The following is a 26,012-nucleotide window of genomic DNA, read 5'->3' as shown; positions in this document are numbered from 1 at the left end:
TTTCTATTCACCTGAATGACAGTCAGGTATTCATTAGCCTTTGGTTCACCTGAGTTTGTGGGTTTGTTTGTCTGTATGTCCACTAAGCGTTCAAAAACATCATCCTGCAAACACATGCCTCATCACACCTCTCCCTTGTACCAGTCTAATAAACCAGTGTGTTGTCTGGGTCTGCATAATACCAGGGTTTGCCAATCTGTCTGGCTTTTCATGCCACACTAACACTGTTTACTGAGACCTGTAAATTCAATTGGAAAGCTGACCACTGGTGTGATAATTCATGGGGTTTAGCTTTCAAGCCAGACAACGTCATTTTGTATCACAAAACACAAAAGGGGTAAAAGCCTTATTCAGATTTGATACATCTAAAAATGACTTTCACAGGCTGACATTCAGTATCGCAGAACAGACAGATGCCCAAACCCATTTTCAGCTAAATCAATTGGTTCTTGGCCAGGGATGGACCAAGTGCTGCCCTAGCCCCCCCCCACATAACCTATGAAGGAAAAAGGACACAGCTTGCTGTCTAGAAAGGACACAATCCTGGACGATAGAAAAACTAATGCACTTCCTGCTATAATGTCCTTAATATGATGATTAAAAACCCCTCCTCAACAGGAAACTGTGTCGTCGTATACCAGTATCTCAATAGCACAAAATGAAGATAAACTACCCTACACCTTTGGGAGACAATAACTATCTGCCCATAATGGCTACAGCAATTGAAGCAATTCGTTTTTTGCATTTATATGGTCAGTGAAACCATTAGTAAACACTTTACAGTAAGGTTCCATTCATTAACATTAGCTAATGTATTAGGTATCATTAACTAACAATGAACTATATATTTATTACACACTTTAGTGATATTTTTTATATTAATTAATACAAAAAGAATTGTTCTTTGTTATTTCATTTTAGTTCATAGTACATTAACTAATGTTAAATAATACAACTTTTCATTTTAAAACTGCATTAGTATATGCTGGTATTAGTATATGCATTAGTATATATAAGATTAATAAATGCTTAATAAGCATTGTTCATTCTTAGTTCATGTTAACTAATGTTGTTAATTAATGTTAACAAATGGAACCTAATTGTAAAGTGTTACCAAGCCATTCATCATTTGTCACTTCTATACATCATCTGGATGTTTAGATAAACTGACATTTAAATCAGTTGTCACTCAGTGGCTTTGACAATTATGTATTTCAAATTTAAAAATTTAATAGACCCACCACTTTTTATTCAGTGGAAAATATCTAACAAACGGACTGTAAACGGATCAGTGACAATGTTGTCAACTTAAATTTATCAAGATTGATACACAGAGAGCAGTGCAGGCAACTTAATTATGCTTCCTCCTAAGATACCTCATTTTAGCCTAATTCTAAGGTAACATCGCATGTATCCTTTGCATTCAAGGCAATCTCATAATGCATTGCGACTAGTTCAGTGGAAATTTTAACACAAGAGAGCGAAATATCATAAAACTGACTTGTTGATGAGAGGTCAGCAGAGAATGGCCAGACTTGTTCGAGCTGACACAAAGGCTACAGTAACTCAGATAACAACTCTGTACTATTGTAGTGAGCAGAATAGCATCTCAGAATGCACAACATATCGAACCTTGAGGCAGATGGTCTACAACAGAAGAAGACCATGTTGGGCACTTTATTAGGACCATAGTGTTCCTAATTAAGTGCTCATTTAGTGTAGATGCACATATGTATGTATACAGACACACATGCAACAACTGCATTCCCTCTAACATTCCATTTGTTATGTCTGTGTGTGTTTGTAGGATTATACATGAGGATGGTTTCTCTGGTGATGATGTGAAGCAGTACAAGCCAGTGGTCTACAGCAACACCATCCAATCCCTGGCTGCTATCGTTCGTGCCATGGACACACTGGGGCTTGAGTACGGAGACAAGGAGCGCAAAGTGAGTACAACACAAATCCTGATAAGCTCTAATGCTCATTAATGTATCACATTCCCATAAAAGAAACACTAAAGCAATAATTAGCCTCGGATGGATTATATTTATAACACTCATAGTCAGTTGTCATTTCAATTTAAGATGACGGATATGACTATTTTCAAAAATGAACTATTCTAAAAAAAAAATGTTGTAATTGTTGGCCTGTAAGTGTATATGATCATTGAATCTACACACTGTCAGAATGCATACTAGAATACCACATAAGCACACAAAACACACTACTATTTAGCGATAATTGTTTTTTACTTCATGTTATCGAGATTCAACATATTCTTGTCAAATTGACTGCATTGCACAACATGGTGATTGACAAAGGATTGTATGATGTGATGGTGAACATTATGTGTGTGTGTGTGTGTGTAACGTTTGATGAATGTGATGGTGAAAGTATATTAAAAATGTGTGTTGAAACGTGTATGTGATGATGAGGTTAATTACATTTTTGCTGTTTTGGTCAGAAATGGCTTGTTACTGCATTGTGCACTATTGCATTGCCAATGACCACAACCAACTAATTTCCTGTGGAATCAACCATTTCCTGTTATTAACTAGGTTGAAGTGTGTTTTATTTAGATGTTTAAAAACGTTCTTAATGTGCAGTATGTATGTTGATTTCCAATGGTAGAAGGGAGAAGTGTTTGGGAAACCTGTTTCAAAATTCCATATATTGATGCTAGCGGTGCAGAAAGTGCAAACTACACTTTTAAGTACAATATAAATTGGACTTAGTAAAGGTACATTTGCTCTAATTAATAACAACCATTCTTTACTAAAGACTCTATGTGATAATGACTCACAACCAGTAATGTATTCTAAAGTCAAACAGTAGCAGGCTAACCAATGTCTTTATCTTTCAGAATACTGAAGAATTTTGTCTGCAAAAAAGATATGAAACTGTTCATACACTAGAGTAAAATGATCATTTGAAGTTTCAGGTAGAATTGCTTCCTCTGTAAATATTTTTTTTGCTAACACCTTCCATCAGGGAGAATATAACACTTATAATACCATAGTGCCCTTTTCCAAAAGCCCTTTTGATATAATGTCAGTCAACTCATTGACTTTAACTGGAAGAAATGCTTAATTTTAATCAAGTCAAAGCCATCAGTACATGTGGAACAGTCATCGGAAATATCTAGGTGCCATCGATGGAGATATTTTTTCTCAAGAGAAATAGAAAACCTCTTAATTTCCAGGTTGAGTTACATCTCAGGAAGCGGGGTTTGAAGGGCATCAGATCTATGAACGTATTAAGAGAGGCTGTAGATAGCAATGCAACATAATGTGTATGCATATTTGAATGTGACTATTATTTAGTTGCGTTAAGTCAATTGTAAATGGAGCAATAGATCAGAAAGTGTGGAATATACACTACCAGGCAAAAGTTTGGACACACTTGACTGAATTTATGTTTTCTTAACATTGGATCTCATGGCTTATACTTCAATGCTTGAATTTTTTTTTTAAGACAAATTAATATTTATATTTTTATATTTTCTTTTATATTTAAAAGCAATTTAAATAGATTTTTTTTAAATAAAGTGCTTACATATACATTTCTTTAGAAAACAAAATTTAATTGAGATATATGATATATAACATCTAAATTAAGTAAAAAATTATATATCTAAATCAACCTGAATACATTAGATTACACCAACAAAAGTAATTTTAACAGGTATTTTAGGTAGAAATAGATTCTTACGGTAATAATTGCACTTTTTACAGTGTACGTGAGAACACCTTGAATACAGTTTATTTTTGTAAAAGCTTCTCAAGTAGATACCTCATAAAGAGTATGCAAAGAGCAGCTACTTTAAAGCTAAAATATAATATAATTTTGATTTATTTAACATTTTTGCATAGTTTTGAATATTCTATTATTCTAGAAATGTGGAAAATATTAATAAAAAGAATAAGTAGGTGTGTCCAAACATTTGACTGGTAGTGTGTAGATGTTTACAATAAATACTCTGTTTTAGAAAGGATCTTACATGAATCTTTAGCATACAGTGTGTATACACTGATGCTGAGAACAGATCACTCCACACAAACACTTTAGCCCTCTATTCCTTCAGGCTTCAGGCTTATATTCCAGCTGCCTCACACCTTTTTAATATGAGGTGTGAAGCTTTTATTGGGACCTCTTTCTCAACAGATCTCTTTGCCCTCTCTCTCTCTCTCTCTGCTCTCGGTTTGTCTCTCACCCCCCATCAGTTTCTTTCTTTTTTACACTCCTAACTTCCCTTCCCTTGGTCTTTGTATGCTATCTCAAAGCCCCCTTCCCTATCTACCTTCCCTCATCTCCTCTTATCTCTCAGCAATCTGGCCCTGTTGCCATGGCTACCTCTTGTTTTGCCTGTCTCTCTCGACACATTCCACAAGTCTGTGTCCATGGGCAATGTCACTCGCATGCACTCTGCCCAGCACCAATGAGGTAACAGATAGCATGTGACAGTCCATGCAGCATGTGTGACTAGAATGAAGAGTAAGCCACTCCCTTCACAGAGTAAAAATTATGTTGCGTGCGGTATTTCATCGCAAAAACCTGCATCTTATTCACCAGTTTAGCCAAGCACTAAATGCACTGAAATAGCATTTGCACTGTATTTAAAGGAAATAATTGTCATTATTTTAGCACAAACATGCTTAGTTTCTATGTAAATTAGGGTTATTGTGTATTGTGGCTTTTTTCGACAACAATCAGAATTATTCACCATTATTAATACAGTACCATGAAAACAGGTGGTAAACAAACAAAAAATTGTGTGCCGTGTTTGTGCCGTTACTTGATTTGCATAATTTATTTGTGAACTGAGTGCTGAAACAACACAAATAAACAACACTATCACAAGATGAAATTAATATTTAGTGAATTCCGCCTTTTGTATTTGTCTCAGTTAGTCCTGAGTGGTACCCTGTGGCAGACAAGCCTCTTGTTCGGTAGGGAAGGAACCAGAATAACAATCAACAAGACTTCAATGAGACACCAACATAAAACTGAAACATAATGACACACAGAGCGGCCGCTGTTTTGAACTGGCATCCCCACTGTTCTTTATCTCTCTCCCGGCTGATTGGGTTGATTAAGAGCTGGGCGTCCATTGTTACGGCCCCGCCATGGCCGTTTCCTCATCACATACCCCCAATGGCCGATTCAGGCCGGGTAAACCTGCGGCCTGATTTACCCCCCCCCCCTTCCTGGAGGGGAGGTGTTGCCCTTTTGGCTGCCCTTCCGCTGGCCGGTCTTCCCCACCTCCTGGGAATCTGTGTAGGACAAGGGGTGGGAGAGGGGTGAGGGAGAGTGGACGGCGGCGGCATGTCTTGCTCCAATCCTGTGTTTTGGCACTAGTGTGGCAGACAAGCCTCTTGTTCGGTAGGGAAAGGAGGAAGCAGGAACTGGATTAACGATCAACAAGACTTTACCAGCATAAAACGGACACATAACAACACACAGAGCAGCCATATGCGTCTCCCTCTCTTTCAAACTGGCATCCCCGGCTTCTCTTTATCCCTCTCCTGGCTGATTGGGCTGATTCAGCGCCGGGCGTCCATCGTTACGGCCCGGCCATGCCCTCCTCGTCGTCACATACCCATTGGATGTTGGTGGCATCTTGATATGTTATGTTGCTCTCTGTGATATAATGTTAAATTAGCCTTTTGTTCTATTTTTGGGCGTGGCACATTATATACACTATATGGCTTGTATATACTTTATGCACACAGCATGTGTGAGTCTAAATACATTATTTTCATGGTTAAAGAGCAGGGATCCCTTTTCTCTACAGCTCAGTAATATAATGGCAGATTATGCTGCTACATCTTGTGGTAGGAAGTTTGTTCGGCCTATTTTGATTCAAGGCTCACCGCTGCTCAACACATGATCTGATGATGATCCAATAAAAGTCTCATTACTGTCATGCTGCCAGTCCACTATATTATAATTTAGCAAAATGGCCGCCACTTTGATGAGAAGAGAGTGCATCAGAAGAATCCAGAAGTAAAAATCTCATACATTTTATCCTTAGAGAGCTCTGAGGATAAATGATGGAAAATGATTCTGTAGAAGCCACAATTCAGTTTGATTTTAACTTAATAAAAACATTTTATTTTTTTAAACTGAATTCACAGTGAAGCACTATACTTACTACCAGTGAATCCTAAAGATAGCTCCACCAATCAGAATAGCTGTTTACATGGAAACCAATCTTATATATTATTATTTGGGATGTGCCAGGGTGGTCAACTTATTCAACAGTCATCCAGCAACTAACTATTCGACTAGTGAGTATTTTTATTGGTGGTGGTTTTTATGGGAGACACAATTATCAAATTAATTGAGAGATGCAACTTCTTGGAGAGTGTTTTAACTTTCTGTGCCTTACAGTTAATAATAGTCAGCACAGTAAAACCCTCTGCAAGAAATTTAGTCTCTTTAATGCTTTAGGATTTAGTCTTTTTATGCAAAGTGCCAAATCAACAATACATTTCAAGACGATCACTGTCGGACATTAAATTCTCTGCTGTGAGTAAAATTCCGGTGTTTGTGAGAGGCTGTGGAGAGTATAAAGCCTTTTCCTGATTCTGTCTGACACTGCTAAAATGTAAAGTTGCAGTTTAAAAAGGTTTAAACAGCTTTATGTCGTGAACTAGATGTGTACCCACAATATTATCTTGTTGTTTTTCACTTTTGAATGTGCAGCGAGTATCGCCCTGGAACACTTCAATTACACTGAAGCCTGTTATTCTGCATTCAGGGTGCGCATACGCAGTTTTGTGCTGCTTTGTACTGGAGCTTTTCTTATTTTGATAGTTTTGTCCAATATGATGTTAGAGTTATTTTGCCTATTTATTTGTCGAATATCTGTTTGTTATCATGTTGAAGTGCTGCTCTTAGCGTCCGTATATCCCTCTGAAGCGCATGATTGATCGGTTCACATGAACATAACAGTGCCTAATTTAGCCTCACTCTTAATTCCAACTAGTTGAGTATGTATTTTTTTGTTTATGGCATAGAATTCTTTATTTATGTTTTAATTAAAATTTCTATGGAGAAAATTAATGGGAAAAATACAGTACTTCCATAACCAAGGCTGCTTAAATAGTGGGAGGTCTCTGTTGCGCCCTAATGGTTCCATAAGGCTCACCATGCTGGTGTTACCTTGCCAGAGTTCCACACAACCTGAGCCACACCATAGCACAAATATCTGAAAATATAATTGCGAGTCTGTGGTGGGCAAGGACCGTCTGCCTGATGCCTGGCACCCAGATGGATACAGATGGACTTTGCTATGCTAGCTCTCTGGCTCTACAGTAGAATCATCAGGGTTCCCACGCATCCTGGGAAACCTAGAATTTTGCTGTGCATTTTCCAGTCATGGGTGGTGATGCAGACTTTACACCTGTGAATTAATTTTAAATAATAAATGAACAATCCGAGTCTGCTTATACTGCAGTGACCACATCCAGTCATAAAAAAGGCATTAGCTACATGTATAAAGCATGGAATATCTCGGAATTTGAACAATTTTGGACAAAAAAGAATGTTTGAATGCACAAATAATAAAATAAAAATTGTGATATGTCCTAGTCTGATTTTTTATCTGCAGAAGGCTGCAATTTAATTAAATAAATAAATATAATCTGCATGTGATGCACACTTCAAAATGAATGTGTATAATGAATTCAGAAAAAAATTACTATTCAAAAACCATTATATACATCATTACCTCTGTGTTGTTACTTAAATATTACAACCGTTGGGCAAATAAAATGTCCTGGAAATGTCATGGAAATATCCTGGAAAATTGTGCCTTTAAAAGTGTGGGAAACCTGATCATGGCAAAGGGCCCTAACTCTATCAAAACGATCCCATTTAGATGCAACCAAACTGTGTGCTAACTGGATGCAAACATACAGTATTTAAAAAATACCTCAAAATAGAACTGAGAAAAAGGATTGCAGTCAGAATTAGGAATATTAGTTTGAGAGAGAGAAAGTGATAGAGACGTGAAAAGCTCTAAATTTAAAGTGATTTATCCTGCGTTAGTGCTGACACACTGAGGAGAGCTCTCCTTTCTGGCTATTTCCATTACTTATTTACTTAAAAAGACAAATATGTGCATGCAGAATCCATTTAATGCATTTTAAGTATTAAATTGTTGTATATTTTCTGGGTTATACAATGCTTTTATGGGAGGGATGCTACAGGGTGAGAGAAATCTGTTCTTTCTGGCAAAACTGATTGGATGCGGGCAGTCACTCACATTTGGCATGATTGTCTTTGGCCACTAGAAATTTGTGGACATATAGTTACTTTTGAAATATAGAGGCCAACTAATGATGGTTTGTTTTATCTCTAAAGTGTGTGTTTGGTGTAAACGGAGTGGCTTCCCATCGGTGGCATTCTGCAGCAGTGCATGATTGGTTAAGGCAGTTTTTGTGTTTGGGTTTAGATCAGGAAGACTGTATTATTTTCTACCCAAACCATCACTGGGGTATGTGGTTGTTTATTGTGTAAGTATGAGTCTCTTTGTTTTTAGCGGAGGGAGAACATATTGGGAATAAGGAAGAAAGCATTCTGGCAGCAGAAAATTCCCTGCAGTCCCGGCAACGCCCCAGTGGTGCTCTCACTCCCACTCAAAATCCAGAGAGAACCGAATTGAACAACCTCATCATCAACTAATACTCTTTATGTAAGTCTGACCTGGAAAAAAATGGTGTGGTCATCCTGCATTCAAATAAGGAAAAGACCTGGTTTATGTATATGGAGTCTATGACGTATATATTCACAAATAGAACTTTCAAGGTGAGGCTAGTCCTTTGTATTTTCATAATGATGCATTGTCAAATAAAACTTATATCCAAATGATGTGGTTCAATGTGCTACATAAACCATGTTCCCTCTGTTTTTCTGTTTTGCATATAGAGTATTAGCCTGTTTTGGGAATGATGCATTATCATTAGGGTTTTATTTATGGGAACATGGTACATGAAATGAACACCTTGTGAAAGTGTGTACACAAATGTGTGTTTGTGTATGTCGAAATATGTTAAAAAGAACCAAGCCTCTTTAAGGGATAGTTCACACAAAAGTTAAATTTCTGTCATCATTTACTTACCTTTATGTAGTTTAAATCCTCTTTGAAAAATTCCACTGTTCACTGCCACTGCATCTTTTTTTCATGCAATATAAATGAATGGTGACTGAGGTTAATATTCTCCCTAACATCTGGAAGTGGTCTGATTTGCATTGAGCCAGTACCATTGCTAAAAATCAGAGGGGAAGGTTAGTCATATATATAGGATGTCAAGTCAAGTCATTTTTTTTCCAGATTTTTTCAAAGCAGCTTTACAGAAAATCATGTATTAACAGACAATGAAACTGTAATATCTATAATGTCTTAGAGTCAGGATGTGTAAATAAATTTTGTGTGAGGCAGACTGACAGCCCTCCAGAAGTATTAATAGATACGTATCTATCCCTGCAGATTACACTGCAGGCATCATTTTAATTGAGACACTTTTATGTCAAGTCCCTGGTGCTTGGATTCGATAAAATAATGTCTGGGTCCCTTCTCCCAGCCTTATAGCTCATCTACACAGATCCCAGATATAATTATTTCTGCAACATCTTAATTACATATTATGTTAATCAATTCGCCTCTGTGAATCTTTACACCAGAGAACCTACATTTGTTTTCCATTACAGTTTAGTTAAATAGTAGATCAATATTTTTAGCTGATTTATGCTTCAGCAAGATATTTTGTGGAATCAGCTCAACTTTCGTGATCTAAGTTTATTTACAATTGGTCACTTCATGTGTTTTTACCGTTCCGATAATTATCCGATCAGGAATTGACCTAGTCTTAATGCCCTCCAAGACAACTTTGAAATGGATAGCAAAATGATCACTCTAAAAATCATAAGACAAGCCCTGTATAATTAGGGATACAAGACGTGACTCAGCCAAGTTTAAATGCTTCTGGTTGTTCAGGCCAAATACATAAACTTTACTTCTCCCAATCAACGTCAACATACAGAAGATTTGCCCTGCTCGCAGCTTGGCATTAGTATCACCATAGAAGTGTGGCGGTGAGGCTCAGGGTTACTGACCAGAAGGTTGGGGGTTCAAGCCCCAGCACCACCATGATGCCACTGTTGGGCCCTTGAGCAAGGCACTTAACTCCAGGTTGCTCCGGGAGGATTGTCCCTGTAATAAGTGCACTGTAAGTTGCTTTGGATAAAAGCGTGCTGCCAAATGCATAAAATGTAAATGTAAAATGTAAGTGAACACTGTTAAATTCACATATAGCATGAGATTTGAATACACTTTTCGTTGACACATTTATGTGGCCAAGTTTAAATGTGCATACCCAGTCGTATAGCACTCCAATTGATCAAGACACATAGAGTGACTAAGTATAGGCCCAAACCATCTCCCGCAAAATGTGTGTTTGTAAAGTTATCAAAGCCAGTCAGTGAAGTAGGGTATGATAAATGTGTCTGGTGCCCTTGACCAAACTGTGCTGCTTTCACACTCTAGGAGATCTGTGCTGCTCCTTAATTGGAGAGCCAAAAATATAGCAATCACAAACAAACAGCACCTAAGCCAGATGGTCCCCCGTTAGTGGGCTAGTGAGCTGTCCACATTGTCGACATATGCCCAGTTCTGATTGCAACAGATACCTCATTCTTTGTGTGTGCATGGTTGTTTGAGCAGGAGAGCGCACGTGTGATTGCGAGAGGGTGGATTTTTGCCCTTGAGTAAAGTTACATATTATAGCATTAATGACAGCTCTAAAATACCATGAAGAAAGAGAATGAATAAGCTTATTGTCTCCATGTTGAAAGTCTAATCTGAATCTCTGCAGATCCTTGTTGAAATTGAAAATTCTGCAATTATTTACGCACCACTTCCAAACCCACTTGACTTTCTTTCTTTTGTGGAACACAAAAGAAAGAAAGCAGCAGTTAATCTTTTAAATTTTTAAACCTTATAAACCATTAAAAAGAAGGAATTATGGGAATATCAGTCACTTATCTCAGAAACTGTATTTGTGATTGCATTAACCTTGCATTAACCCATACGTACCATCACACACATTTGACAGTTAATAACTGGAACCTGCGGAGTAGCATCACACATATGTGTTTCTGCAACAACCAGTTACATTACAAGCTGCCAGATTCAAATCAGCTTTAGTGCAAGCACAGGCTGCGCTGGTCAAGTGTCTGTAGTTTATATTCGCTCAAACAGTTAAGCATACAATCTTTCAAACCACAGAATAAGTTTATGTTATATACATTCATCCAACTCATCACCAAAGTAGCATGATAAAAAGTTTACAGCTCTTATACACACAGTCAAACTTAAAACGCAATCTTCCTCCGATGCGTGCTGCCATTTGCTTACATTAGTAGCGGTTGTCATTCGTCAAACAGTTACTTAAAGATTTTTTCAAGCACATATTATGTTTTTTTTTATGTAACAAACACACAAATTATGACCAAAGCACCACGAGAACAGTTCACAGCTTGTATATGCACAGCCATCATATCTAAACGCGATTTTCCCATGTACGCAGCCACGTCTACTTATTAGGTGCAGATGCAGTATTCATTCACAAACAGCAACTCAAACTATGTTTTCAGGTATATAATACGTTTGTTTTCTGAAAAGACAGCCAAGTTCATCCCAGAAAAAGGGCATTTACACTCACTTAGCACTTTATTAGGAATACTGATTGTACTAATTGAACAATGTGTTTTTTTGCTGTTGTAGCCCATCTGCCTCATGGTTCGACATGTTATTCATTCTGAGATGGTATTCTGCTCACGCCAATTGTGTGTTTATCTTATTGAGTGGTTATCTGAGTTTCCGTAGCCTTTCTGTCAGCTCAAACAAGTTGACCTCTCTCATCAACAAGGTGTTTCCGTCCCCAGAACTGCCGCTCACTGGATGTTTTTTGTTTTTGGCACCATTCTGAGTATACTCTAGAGACTGTTGTGTATGAAAATCCCAAGAGATCAGTAGTTACAGAAATATTTAAACCAGCCCGTCTGGCACCAACAATCATGCCATGGTCGAAATCATTGATATTAAATATTTTCCCCATTCTGATGGTTGATGTGAATATTAACTGAAGCTCCTGACTCGTATATGCTTATTTTATGCATTGCACTGCTGCCACACGATTGCCTGATTAGATAATCACATACATAAGTAGGTGTACAGGTGTTCCTAATAAAGTGCTCAGTGAGTGTATAAGTACAGTACAAAACATGTATACATTCAGCTCAGAAATGCCAGTGCACTCATCCTACTCCTACACTCATCCTAACAGCCAAGGCTTTGGAGCCTTTGGGGTTTTATCTGAATACGCTTTGACTTGTTTTCAGAATTTCTCCTACCAGCACCATTAGAGACATCTTTGTCTCTGTTGCCAAGAATGTCTCCTTCACATCATTTGATCCATCCCTTGAACGGCTTGTCCAAAATGGACATTCAAGCTAAAAACAGGTTTATCACCCCTTCCTCCAGTCATTCCTCATTTGTCAAATAATTCTCAAGCCAAACCAGATTAAACAAGCTTAGATGGTGCTCCAGATGTAACTGTAATTGTTAGAATCAGAAACACTATTAACAGGACTGAGAGATTGGAATTTGACACATCTAGGAACGTAACTGCACACAGACCCCATGACTGGTGCTGTTTAGAACAGCGCTTAGCCTGTGAATCACAAAGGGTGAAATGGTTTCTGGCACTTAGCCTAAAAAAATTTACAGGATTTTCCCGATCTTGATGGCCCTTGCGGTGAGATTACTATTAAGGCGACAAAGGACCCAAGGGAAAATTGGGGAAGATAAATAACACATTATATTTCAGCCATGATTGGCTGGATTGCTGTGATCACAGAGTAGAACGCACATAATTTACACCTAAGTTCACCTTGTTTTGTCAAGAGTTGTTGCCTTACACTCTTTATCTAGTTTCCATAAAAAGAACATTTGAATTGCTGATTTTTCACCAAATAAATTAAGAATAGAAGATGTGTTAAATGTACAGTTTTCTTTCTTGTCTTGACAATTTTCTATTGAAACAGGATGTTTTGCCACGACATATCGAGGGGTCGTCCTTTTTTATTATATACAGATTTACTTTTATAATCATGAACTCTGATTTGCTACTTGCTTGTTGGTTGAGAAAAAATTCCCTTTCATGGCAAGTCATTCCACTCAACACCCATCTTGGGGATGTTCACATTCAGTTTTTTCTATGGATACATGGATTCAAGTGGCATACAATTACAGCTTCAATCTACTTGAATGGGGAGAGACCAACATCTCCAAAATGGTTGGTCAAGATTATGACAAATAACATATTCCAAATCAGCAGTAAAATCTGACAAAACTGTCATCATAAATTGTGCTTGTTCAGCTCGGATCATGCTTAAAAACACTATTTTTCATGCTGGTCCAGCTACTGCTCATGCCTGTTCTTGAGTTAACTGACATGCAATGTTTGTATCTGAACGGTAATTGGCTCTTTTACTTGTAAGGTGGGCTTCCATTTTTACACTCGCCATATTGGGTGTTCCAATTTTCCCCATTCATTTTAAAACACATTCTCCGTCTTGGGTTAAATAGTCTCTGGTATTAGGGGATGGGACATTCTTATTCTAGAGAATATTTTATTTTATTTGAATCTGTGTAGTGCAACATGAGTCAATATTATTGGTATATATATATATATATATATATATATATATATATATACATTTACATTTACACATTTGGCACACGCTTTTATCCAAAGCAACTTACAGTGCAGTTATTTCAGGGACAATCCCCCCAGAGCAACCTGGAGTTAAGTGCCTTGCTCAAGGGCCCAACAGTGGCATCTTGGTGGTGCTGGGGCTTGAACCCCCAACCTTCTGGTCAGAAACCCTGAGCCTCAACCACTGAGCTTCCTCTGTAGCTGGCACTGTATAATTCTACAGTTGAATTTTTTTGATTCTGCAGTATAACAGTGTGTGGGATTTGTTGTGTCAAAATCTTTCATCATTGACAATATTCATCCATATTTTTATCCTCCCTTCAATGCATATTTTGTTATTTTGATTAGATATTAAAATATTCTAAACTGAAACGAGGGCATACAAAGAACAATGTGACTATATGGAAATGTTTTCTGTCAGCACATACATTGTGTCTCCAACTTCATATCTTGTAAATATTAATAAACCTTAATCCTCATTAAACTACATCTGGTGAAAAATTAACCCCATCCTGTCGAAAAGTGCTTTGAAGTGTGATTTATCAGCTCACATTGAAATGCTCCAAAAACACATGTGAATGCTTCAGTTCAATGTGCTGCTTAGATTTCCAGTCGATACCCTCTTACTTTTCTGACACCGATGATTAAAGGAAGACATTAAAATGGTGGACACGTGCAAAAGCTGGCCAGTAGCTCGACCATAGCCTTCATAGATTTGTTGCTGTAAATTGTGATTATAAAAGTGATGTGACTGAGGAGAGAGAAACAGAAAGAGAGGGAGAGAGACCACGCCATCTTGTCTCACAATCATACTGTACTGAAAATAGGCTCTTTAGTGTGAACTGAGGAGTGCAGTGCAGGATGTGGGCAATATTTGTATTAGATTATGTCAGAAAGTCCAAGATAGCCTGTTTGTGTGGTTTAGGTGTTCTCTTTTTCTTCCTTTCTCAATTACTGGGTTTTCTAATTGAGGCCATTGGACTCTTAAGAGACACCTCAGTGACACAGCAAAGCTAAGTGTGAAAAAGCCTTGACTGGTCTTAAGCCTCATTTGGAGTGCTTGAACATCCAGAGCTGGAAATGTTTTAGAATAAATGTGTTTCCTTACAGAAAAGACCAGGTTAGACCAGTATACATTTCCATTTATTTTGTAATGCCTTTGGTGAGGTTCTGCATACAACCATGGACTTTTTTGGCTGGCAATGAGAATAATTGGAAATAAGCAGAATTAAAAAAACAATTGGCACCAACTGATGTGAAGTTTCTTCAATTAAAAGAGTGCATTAACATTTTACAAAATTATTATTAGGCAATAATAGAGCTACCTATTAACCCAGTTGTGATGGGATTGATGTTTTATTATATTTTTAATGAAGACACTCAGAATATGCAAAATTTAACATTTTAACAAGTCTGTCCATTCTCACTCCCGAATTTCCATGCGTATTGTACATTTGTTGTTTTGTATGTTTGTTTTTCTACATATATTGTGAATTGAACAGATTCTCATAGACTTTACAAGCAACCGCAGGAGTCACAGATGCCTTCAGATTCCTTCCTTTCCCCTGGGCTTCATGAGCACACTGTGTCACTCACTTCACTCTGTTAACATCTTTCAGTAATGTACGTGCCATGAACGCACTTCGACCTGCATGTTTCTCTGGAGTCGAGGCACTTTGCATGCCTGTAAGAACAGCAGCCCCTCCCCCACCTTGTCCTTGTGCCAGGATGGGCAAGTCATTGGGAGACAGCGCTGTGAGCTGAACTGGACTAATCCCTTAACCGGAGTTGATAGGACAAGGGGCAACAGTGATCTTTCAATGAAGCTGCTTGCTTCATGTACACACTGATACCAACACACACTGATACCAACTCCTTGGCAGGCCTTCAGACAGAGTAACAAGTGTTTGAAAATATGTGAGGAGTGAGGAAAGGGGGTGAAAGGCAGGGGGATGAGGGGTGAGGTGGGGCGGTATGACGGTATATTCTATGCGACAGTCAGACCTTTTTTAATTGTGTCAGAGCTCTGAAGGAACAAAATCAAGTTATGGCTGGGCAATAATTTGACCAACATTTTGTTTCTATTTTCATTCTTTTAAATGTAATTAAACAGAACAGGACCCCCCTAAGTTTATTTTGTTGTTCTATTAGGGGGTCTCTTAACTGTTATGGGGGTGTCAGGGATGATGGTAGAAATGCTTACACTGGGAGAAGTTATGTTATATGGCTGTACATTTGTGGCAAGATTTAAAAAGTTTGCGACAAAGCAGAATACTATAGGCTAATGGGAGTGATTTATTTTTGATACGTCACAATGTTCTGCTAATGTTTGTTGTATGTAGGTTTTTTATGGTTGTCAAGCAACATCGCAACTTGATAATATAGAATAATATATATATATATATATATATATATATATATATACAGGTATATTACGGGTGTATGTATATCAATGATTTTACAACAGCTTTTATAAGGTTACTGATATGATTGGAGTCTTCATTTTAATGTGAGCGAGTTGTCTTGATTTCCTACATATATTACAAAATGACAATTCATGTCTTTAGGAGTTAGATATATGAGTTATAATTTTTAATGAGGAAACAAATACTGAGTGCACCTTCAAGACATACAGTACATTTATATGGGGTTGAAACAACATGAGGGTTAGGGTAATTTTGGGGAAAATTATTTATTTAAAATGTGTTCATCATCTGTGTAAGTTTAGCTGCTTTTCTGGAGCTCTATATAGTGGTGCATTTGTCATCCTTTCTTTTGTATTTCTCCATCTCTACCAATCTTTATGTGTGTGTTTGTGGTTGGTGCACGAGCATATATAATGCAGAAGCCTGACTCTGGGATGTATGGTCTAAATACCGGATAAAGCCATGCATCATTAATGAGTCTAAACCCCAGCCATTATCTAAGAACCCCAAATATAACTCTAAAAGTCAGTATGTGTGTTTTTGTAAATGTGTTTGTATCTTTGTGTGTGCTCAGAGGAGAAATGTTGGGATTTTGGAGATCTGTCAAAGTCACTGAGTTTCTCCCTGCAGGTGGGAATAGTGTGAAAATAAAGTAATGAAAAAAAAAGAGAGAGGTATAGGTGGTGGGGTGCGTGTGTGGATAAAGAAACTGGAGCAACTTAAGTTTGACTTGATCCTTTGATGGATGGATAAGACAGAATTTAAGAGCAAAGCTCTTCTCCTATAGGTGGATCGAGCTGTGATGGGACCATCAGCATTTGGGGCAACTCTAAGCACAGGAGGTTTTTTGCCCACGCTCTGTAGCATGTCCCAGTTTTTGCTTTGTGACGTGCATTCATGTCCCACCCCCCACACTCCAAACAATTTTTTACCCTTTTCCCTGCATGTCCCGCCAGAGCTGCCTGAGAAAGATGATTTTGCTGGTAGCTTTGAATAATACAGAATGTTTTCATTTATAATTGATGATTCAGGCAGGAATAGGATTGACCGCAACACACTGGCTTTATGAACAATCATGTATGCAGTAGAGGTGGGAAATACATATACAATATATACACTCACCTAAAGGATTATTAGGAACACCATACTAATACTGTGTTTGACCCCCTTTCGCCTTCAGAACTGCCTTAATTCTACGTGGCATTGATTCAACAAGGTTCTGAAAGCATTCTTTAGAAATGTTGGCCCATATTGATAGGATAGCATCTTGCAGTTGATGGAGATTTGTGGGATGCACATCCAGGGCACGAAGCTCCCGTTCCACCACATCCCAAAGATGCTCTATTGGGTTGAGATCTGGTGACTGTGGGGGCCATTTTAGTACAGTGAACTCATTGTCATGTTCAAGAAACCAATTTGAAATGATTCGAGCTTTGTGACATGGTGCATTATCCTGCTGGAAGTAGCCATCAGAGGATGGGTACATGGTGGCCATAAAGGGATGGACATGGTCAGAAACAATGCTCAGGTAGGCCGTGGCATTTCAACGATGCCCAATTGGCACTAAGGGGCCTAAAGTGTGCCAAGAAAACATCCCCACACCATTACACCACCACCACCAGCCTGCACAGTGGTAACAAGGCATGATGGATCCATGTTCTCATTATGTTTACGCCAAATTCTGACTCTACCATCTGAATGTCTCAACAGAAATCGAGACTCATCAGACCAGGCAACATTTTTCCAGTCTTCAACGGTCCAATTTTGGTGAGCTCTTGCAAATTGTAGCCTCTTTGTCCTATTTGTAGGGGATATGAGTGGTACCCGGTGGGGTCTTCTGCTGTTGTAGCCCATCCGCCTCAAGGTTGTGCGTGTTGTGGCTTCACAAATGATTTGCTGCATACCTCGGTTGTAACGAGTGGTTATTTCAGGCAAAGTTGCTCTTCTATCAACTTGAATCAGTCGGCCCATTCTCCTCTGACCTCTAGCATCAACAAGGCATTTTCGCCCACAGGACTGCCGCATACTGGATGTTTTTCCCTTTTCACACCATTCTTTGTAAACCCTAGAAATGGTTGTGCGTGAAAATTCCAGTAACTGAGCAGATTGTGAAATACTCAGACCGGCCCGTCTGGCACCAACACACTCAAAATTGCTTAAATCACCTTTCTTTCCCATTCTGACATTCAGTTTGGAGTTCAGGAGATTGTCTTGACCAGGACCACACCCCTATATTCATTGAAGCAACTGCCATGTGATTGGTTGATTAGATAATTGCATTAATGAGAAATTGAACAGGTGTTCCTAATAATCCTTTAGGTGAGTGTATATATATATATAATATACAAAATAAACAATTCTGAATATATATTCAAACTCCAACAATTAATATTTTCAAACACTCAATTATTTTTATATGACCAAAATAGATAACCACAATTCACTAAGACTATAAGTTTGTAAGAATATCTGTACAAATCATCCATAAAGCTAGCAAGGGCTTTTATGTAATGATATACATGCTGAAATGTATACACAACCCTGTGAGCGATATAATATAATTTTGCCTGGTAAATGCTGAATCCCAGCCCTAGTAAGCAGGTACCTAAAGATACAAGCTGATGCAATAAAATAAATTGATACTAGCATTCAGTCTGAAGCCAGAAACATATTTTGCTCAATTTGCAAACATAGCTAATACATTGCAAGCCTACAGTGGCATACTTGTGTGAACATACATGCTATCTTAAATTGGTGTGCAAGTAAAAAACATCAGGTCTCAAGGGGCCTATAATTACCTTCAAATTTAAAAAACTTCAAAATCAGATATATTTTTGTTGAAGTAGCTTACTAAAGAGATAAAAGCTTTAGCTAAGTTTCTCAGCAAAATTCTCAAAAAGTTTCTGTCCTAAACCTAATATCCCAGCAGGAATGATAATGGTTAAAAATATTAATTAATTTCAGTACTATGATTGCTCTTAGTCATTTAAATATTTCTTCTGTAACTATGAATCAGCTAATATTTTGTCTATAGTTTCTATGTGGATTTTTTTTATAATACCCTTCCTTTGTTTGTCAAGTCAGGTTCAAAGACCTAATTGGGGTTTCCTAGAAAATTGCTATTAAAAAATGTGGCTCCCAAGTAAATAATTGTCCAGGCAGCACTGGATGCTTTCAGGATAACGTAATTGTCTGCCTTCTGAAATTAATTTAGTAGTTTGCACAATGCCATCATAGGCATGTTCGTCCACACTGGAGAACTCCGTTCCCTCTCGAGAGGTCTCTCCTATTGCGTAAGTAGCTTACGCTATGGGAAAACTCCGTTTCTCGAGAAATATTGAAGTCTTTATGTAAAACGCATTGCAGCTGCACAGCAGACAGCAATGAGCGAGGCAGCTTGGACCAATGACGGGGCGACTCTGAATGCGCGACCAATGTGACTCCCTGGGCCTCACCGAGCTGCACGCTCGCTTTGCCGCCTTCGCCGCGAACGAGCCTGCTACCACCGTGCTGCCGTCCCCTCTGTTCGAGCCGCGCAAGAAAAAGCGCCGCTCACGGAGGCCGCCAGTGGCTTCACCACTACCCGAGAACTCCCCGCCGCCAGTCCATTTCAACGCAGGCGGACCAGCACCCCTCCAACAGAGCGGTGGGTCTCGTCTCGTTCGGCGCGTCAGGGGACGACGGTGAAAAGGATGACAGCCTTTCCATTGACGCTGCATCCGATGACTGGCCGGGCTCGGCCTTCGACCCCGCGCCGTCGACATTAGCGGACACGAGCACGGGCACCAGCATGGACTCAGAGATCGTCCGCATCCTGTCTAAAACGGTAAGAGAGTTCACTGAACGCTTCACTGAAGCTCGGAAGGATTCGCAGGCTATGCTTCACTTCCTGCCCAAGCGCTCCAGCTCGTCACAGAGCCGCCAGAGACCGCCTCAGCAGCAGCAGTGAGCCAGGGCGGCGCCTCCCGTCTCCAAAACGTGTAAAACATTACCCAGTCCCCTTACAGGCGGCTGGAAATGTCTGTACAGCAGTCAATGGGCCAGTCACAGAACTCGCTCACCTGCAATCAAACGCCGTTTTAACGGCAACACACAGAAATCACATTTTCTGCCTGTCACTAAGGGGTCACGTGTCCACACTAAAGTGCGCATTCCCACATATCAATACTGTCCAAACAGTGCCAAATACTTCCCCAGCTCGAGCTGGACGCCCCATAAATGTAGATCGTGTGCCTATTGTCATGTATGCACCACTACACACAAGCACTGTTCCCACAGTTATACACACTTCCCCAGTAAAAGCGGGAAATACTATAAAGGTAGCGAGCGTGCCTGCTGTGATGCATGCACCCCTACACACAAACACTGTATGGATGGCCAAAAACCCCACCGCGAGCGGGAGGCTTTATGAAAGTGGCACGCGTGCCTACTACAGTATATGCACCCCCACCCATAAGCACTGCCCATACAGTTCCAGACAGTTCTCTAGCTCATGCCACGAGCATCACAGATGCGACGCGTGAGCCAAGAAACTCCCCGCTAAGAGCGGGAAGCTTTATGAAAGTGGCGCGCGTGCCTATTACAATGTATGCACCCCCACCCGTAAACACTGTCTATATAGTTTTCAAACATTTCTCCAGCTCATGCTGCGAGCATTACGGAGATAGCGCACGTGCCTGTGATTTCACACGCACCCCTGCACTCGGCACTCAACACAGCTGCTCAGCGTGCGCCCGCGCCTCTGGTAGCTGTAAGCTCAGTGTTAGCACATTTTCTGCCTGTGTCACTAAGGGGTCACGTGTCCACACTAAAGTGCGCATTCCCACATATCAATACTGTCCAAACAGTGCCAAATACTTCCCCAGCTCAGCTGGACGCTCCATAAATGTAGATCGTGTGCCTATTGTCATGTATGCACCACTACACACAAGCACTGTTCCCACAGTTATAAACACTTCCCCAGTAAAAGCGGGAAATACTATAAAAGTAGCGCACGTGCCTGCTGCCATGCATGCACCCCTACACACAAACACTGTATGCATAGCCAAAAACCCCGCCATGAGCGGAAGACTTTATGAAAGTGGCGGCGTGCCTACTACAGTATATGCACCCCCACCCATAAGCGCTGCCCATACAGTTGCAAACAGTTCTCTGTCTCATGCCGCAAACATCACAGATGTGATGCGCGAGCCAAGAGACTCCCCGCTAAGAGCGGGAAGCTTTATGAATGTGGCGCGCGTGCCTATTACGATGTATGCACCCCCACCCGAAAACTCTGTCCATACAGTTTCAAGCATTTCTCTGACTCATGCTGCAAGCATTTCGGAGATAGTGCGCGTGCCTGTACTCTCACACGCACCCCTGCACTCGGCACTCAACACTGCTGCTCAGCGCGCACCTGCGCCTCTGAGAGCTGTAAACTCAGTGTTAGCACAAGGCAATTTGCCGGTGGGGCCCATACGTCACTGTGACACTCCCCCAGCCAGCATTCAGCCCATATCTGTGCGAGCAAAAGCCTGGGAAAAAATCCCCGACATGCCGAAATGGGTTTTGAACATAATAAAACACGGTTACTCACTTCAATTCGCTCGCAGATCACCCCGCTTTTCAGCGGTGGTCGAGACGAAGGTTAGGAAAGATGTGTCACATGTTCTACGCACCGAGGTGCTCAAACTGATAGAGAAGGGCGCTATAGAAACTGTTCCTCCCTCTATGAGCGAGGCGGGTTTTTACAGCCGCTATTTTCTCGTCCCGAATAAGGACGGTGGCCTCCGCCCCATCCTAGATCTCAGACATCTGAACAAAGCTTTAATGATTCGCTCGTTCAGAATGTTAACAACCAAACATATCCTCGCGCAAGTTCGCCCCGGGATTGGTTTCTATCAGTGGATTTGAAAGACGCTTACTTTCACATTCGATAGCGCCTCATCACAGGCCTTTTCTGAGATTCAGCTTTTGAGGGACAGTCATACCAGTACACAGTACTACCATTCGACCTATCATTGGCCCCCATACATTCACGAAATGTATGGACGCGGCACTTTCCCCTGAGACAGCGGGAGTCGCGAATACTGAATTACCTCGACGATTGGCTAATCATAGCACAATCAGAGGGTCAGTTTACGACGCACAGATCTTGGATTATCAGCCATCTAGAATGCCTGGGTCTGAGAATCAATTTTGCAAAGAGCGTGCTATCCCCCAGCCAGAATATCTCTTTTCTGGGAATAGTGCTAGACTCAGTGCAGATGACAGCGTGCCTCTCATCAGAGCGCGCGCTCTCTATTCGACGCCTTGCAACATCATTCAGCGCGCGCCCCCGTCAAATGATTTCAAAGAATGCTCGGTCTCATGGCCTCGGCATCAGCTGTACTCCAGCTAGGATTGTTGCACATGCGTCCTCTCCAGCGCTGGCTCAAGAGCCGTGTCCCCACTCACACGTGGCGCTCGGGCCACTCTTTGATCAGAGCGAATCACGGCTGTATAAAAGCCCTGACGCCCTGGAAAGCCGTCAACTGGTATCAAACCGGCGTGAGTCTGGGCGTGAATACGCAGAGAAAAATGATCACGACAGATGCCTCCAAAATAGGATGGGGGGCCCTTTACGAGGGCAGGCCTGTCTCCGGCTTTTGGTCAAACCCGGAAAAGCGCCTACATATAAACTGTCTGGAAATGAAAGTGGTCGCCTTGGCTCTCAGAGCCCTGCTTCCGTACCTGAAAAACCAACACGTCCTGGTCCGAACGGACAACATGACGGTAGTTTCGTATATAAATCGCCAGGGTGGACTCAGGTCGAGCTCCCTGCACTCTATGGCCAGGGAGCTCATCTTATGGTCACAGCACCACCTGCGCTCGCTGAGAGCAGCGAATGTGCCAGGCGCCCTGAAAAAGGGAGCGGACATGCTGTCACAGAGACAAGGTTCTCCCAGGAGAATGGTCTCTCCACCCCCTGACGGTTCAGTGGTTATGGCAAACCTTTGGTGAGGCAGAGGTCGACCTCTTCGCCTCCAGGGAAAATGCGCACTGCCCCCTTTTCTTCTCAAAGAGCACGGACGCGCTCGCCCAAGTCTGGCCGAGCGCCCCTTGTATGCTTTTCCCCCGATCGCGATGCTACCTCAGGTCATCAGTCGGATCAGGGAAGTGAAATGTGCAGTGCTCCTGGTAGCCCCACTCTGGAAAAACCAGACGTGGTTTCCAGAACTGATGCAGATGATGCAATCTGCCCCATGGCTGATTCCGTTGAGGCTAGACCTCCTCAGGCAGGCCAGCGGGATGATTCTTCATCCCGCCCGATCTGTGGGCCCTCCATGCATGGCCCCTCAACGGGTTCCCGAGAACCTCCCCAGTGGAGTTTTGAGAACCATCACTGAGGCGCGAGTGCCCTCTACGAGGCGCTTATATGCCCAAAAGTGGAAAGCGTTCAGTGACTGGTGTGATACCAAGAGCTTGAACCCCAAATCGTGCGAGATACCAAGTGTACTCGCCTTTTTTGCAAGAGCTGCTGGAGGCGGGCCGCACACCCTCCACGCTCAAAGTCTATGTGGCTGCCATAGCGGCGTCACACAATCCTGATAAAGGACGTTCATTAGGGAAAAACGACCTAATCATTCGTTTCCTAAGAGGCTAGGAGGATGAACCCTCCTCGCCCCCTCGGTGCCGATCTGGGACCTGGCCATGGTCCTGGACGCACTCAAGAGTGCCCCGTTCGAACCTCTCCGAACCGTGCACCTTAAACAGCTCTCGCTCAAAACTGCGCTCTTGCTGGCGCTCGCCTCAGTCAAGAGAGTGGGCGACCTGCACGCGCTGTCATCAAGCGCTGCTTGCCTGGAATTTGGACCTAACGACTGCAGAGTTGTCCTTAGGCCAAAGCACGGGTATATTCCTAAAGTGCTCTCCACACCCTTCAGAGTACAGGTGATATCTCTGGCAGCGCTATCGTCCCCAGCAGACGAAAGCGACGCTAATTTACTCTGCCCGGTCAGGGCACTCAGAGTATATTTGGAACGTTCTGCCCTGTTCAGACAGACGGAACAATTATTTGTATGCTTTGGCGGCCGCACTAAAGGTCTTGCAGTTTCAAAGCAAAGAATATCACGCTGGATAGTGGATGCTATAGCGCTGGCTTATGAAGCCAAGGGCCTTCAATGCCCCTTAGGCGTCAGAGCTCACTCTACGAGGAGCATGGCCTCCTCGTGGGCGTGGTCAAGTGGGATACCCATTGAAGATATTTGTGCGGCAGCAGGCTGGGCCTCACCTTCGACATTTATCAGGTTTTATAACCTACAGGTCCCCTCATTGCATTCCAGCATTCTATCAGCCTGACTATAGAATGGACTGGAGTATGTATATGCTGAGCATTATCTCCTCCCTTATAGGTCCGTCTCTGACTGACTTAAAGGATTTTTTATGCATATCAGTACATAAAAAACTTAGTACATAAGATATGTGCTTTTGTTTGTACTACGAGCACCCCACCATGGACCACCTTGGAAGGCGCTCTATACTATCCCATTATGTAGCTCGCCGTTGGCCGGCTCGTGGAATAATCACTTTGCTTTAAGGCTCAGGCATCTGCCTCTGGCTTTATAGAGCAAAGTCAGCACGCCTAGCGTTTTGCATGGTGTTCCCATAGCGTAAGCTACTTACGCTAATAGGAGAGACCTCTCGAGAGGGAGCGACTCGGTTACTAACGTAACCTCGGTTCCCTGAGAGGAGGGAGCGAGTATTGCGTAAGCTGCCGTGCTTGTGCTTGGTCAGTTCAGCTTCAGTCGATTGAACCTAAAGAACTCTCATGACGGGCGCCTAATATATAGCCTTAGCAATGCTAATCTTGGCTGGCTCTGAGCGCGGCTGGCGTCGCGCTCATTGGTCGCGTGTTCAGAGTCGCCCCGTCATTAGTTCGAGCAAGTTGCCGCAGCACAGCCAATGACCGAGCTGCCTCGCTCATTGCTGTCTGCTGTGCAGCTGCAATGCGTTTTACATAAAGACTTCAATATTTCTCGAGAAACTGAGTTTTCCCATAGCGTAAGCTACTTACGCAATACTCGTTCCCTCCTCTCAGGAAACCGAGGTTACGTTAGTAACCGAGTCGTTTCTTCATTCGCATCCATTGTAACCTGAGCTTGAGCTTGACCAGACTCCCTCGGCCATCGTCACTTCCGGTTAGTGCTTTATAGACGCGGAAGTTATTTTAACGATATTTTGAGATAAATTGTGATAATGGCTAAATATATGTTACTCCATTTCAGAAAATCTAGTTGTTTTATCATCAACATACACTATGCTATATAGGGGTGTCCAACCTGCATGTTGCTCTTTAACAGATAAATCAGGATAAATCAGTAATATTAAAGAACTGTGCATGTACAAGAGCAGGTTTAACTAGAAGAGTGTGGGGCGGGGCTATCTGTATGCAAAAAAATGGAAGACGGGTAGTTTTGTAAAACAATAGTTATTTTCACTAGTCTGTTTGTTGCCTTGGTAATTGCACACTTCGCCTTTTGAAGCATTTTGCTGTGCAAGGTTGACACAGCAAAATTTAATGATCCTTGGCCTCTTGCTATTGCAAGAAATGAAAGAGTCACTGCTTCATCCTGTCCTTTCTCACGCCTTCTTTCACTGGCTGTCTTAGTTTCTTTATTGCTCTGGTAAACAGTGATATACTACCTAGAGCAAGCCCTAAATGTGTTGTTATTGTTTACAGGAGGGTCAGATTTACTGAGGCTCATGTGAAGTATAGCAGAGCTAGGATGGACGGAGGCATTAAATACATTACTATACTCAACGCATCAGCGTG

At 41.3% G+C, this 26,012-nt stretch overlaps 1 protein-coding gene across 2 annotated transcripts in view; it reads left to right on the top strand.

The window, feature by feature from the left end:
* The window catches only part of LOC127661429 (guanine nucleotide-binding protein G(o) subunit alpha), a 146,748-nt gene that overhangs the window by 35,547 nt on the left and 85,189 nt on the right, over nucleotides 1-26,012 (top strand). For both annotated transcript variants that reach the window (XM_052152136.1, XM_052152135.1), the window contains exon 3: nucleotides 1,808-1,949. In XM_052152136.1, coding sequence (XP_052008096.1) covers nucleotides 1,808-1,949 — 142 coding nt within the window. The remainder of the gene's footprint in view (nucleotides 1-1,807; nucleotides 1,950-26,012) is intronic.

This window comes from Xyrauchen texanus, chromosome 21, assembly GCF_025860055.1.
Source record: "Xyrauchen texanus isolate HMW12.3.18 chromosome 21, RBS_HiC_50CHRs, whole genome shotgun sequence".
Lineage (NCBI taxonomy): Eukaryota > Metazoa > Chordata > Actinopteri > Cypriniformes > Catostomidae > Xyrauchen > Xyrauchen texanus.
The sequence above is the reverse complement of the archived record's forward strand: the minus strand, read 5'-3'. Positions and strand labels throughout refer to the sequence as shown.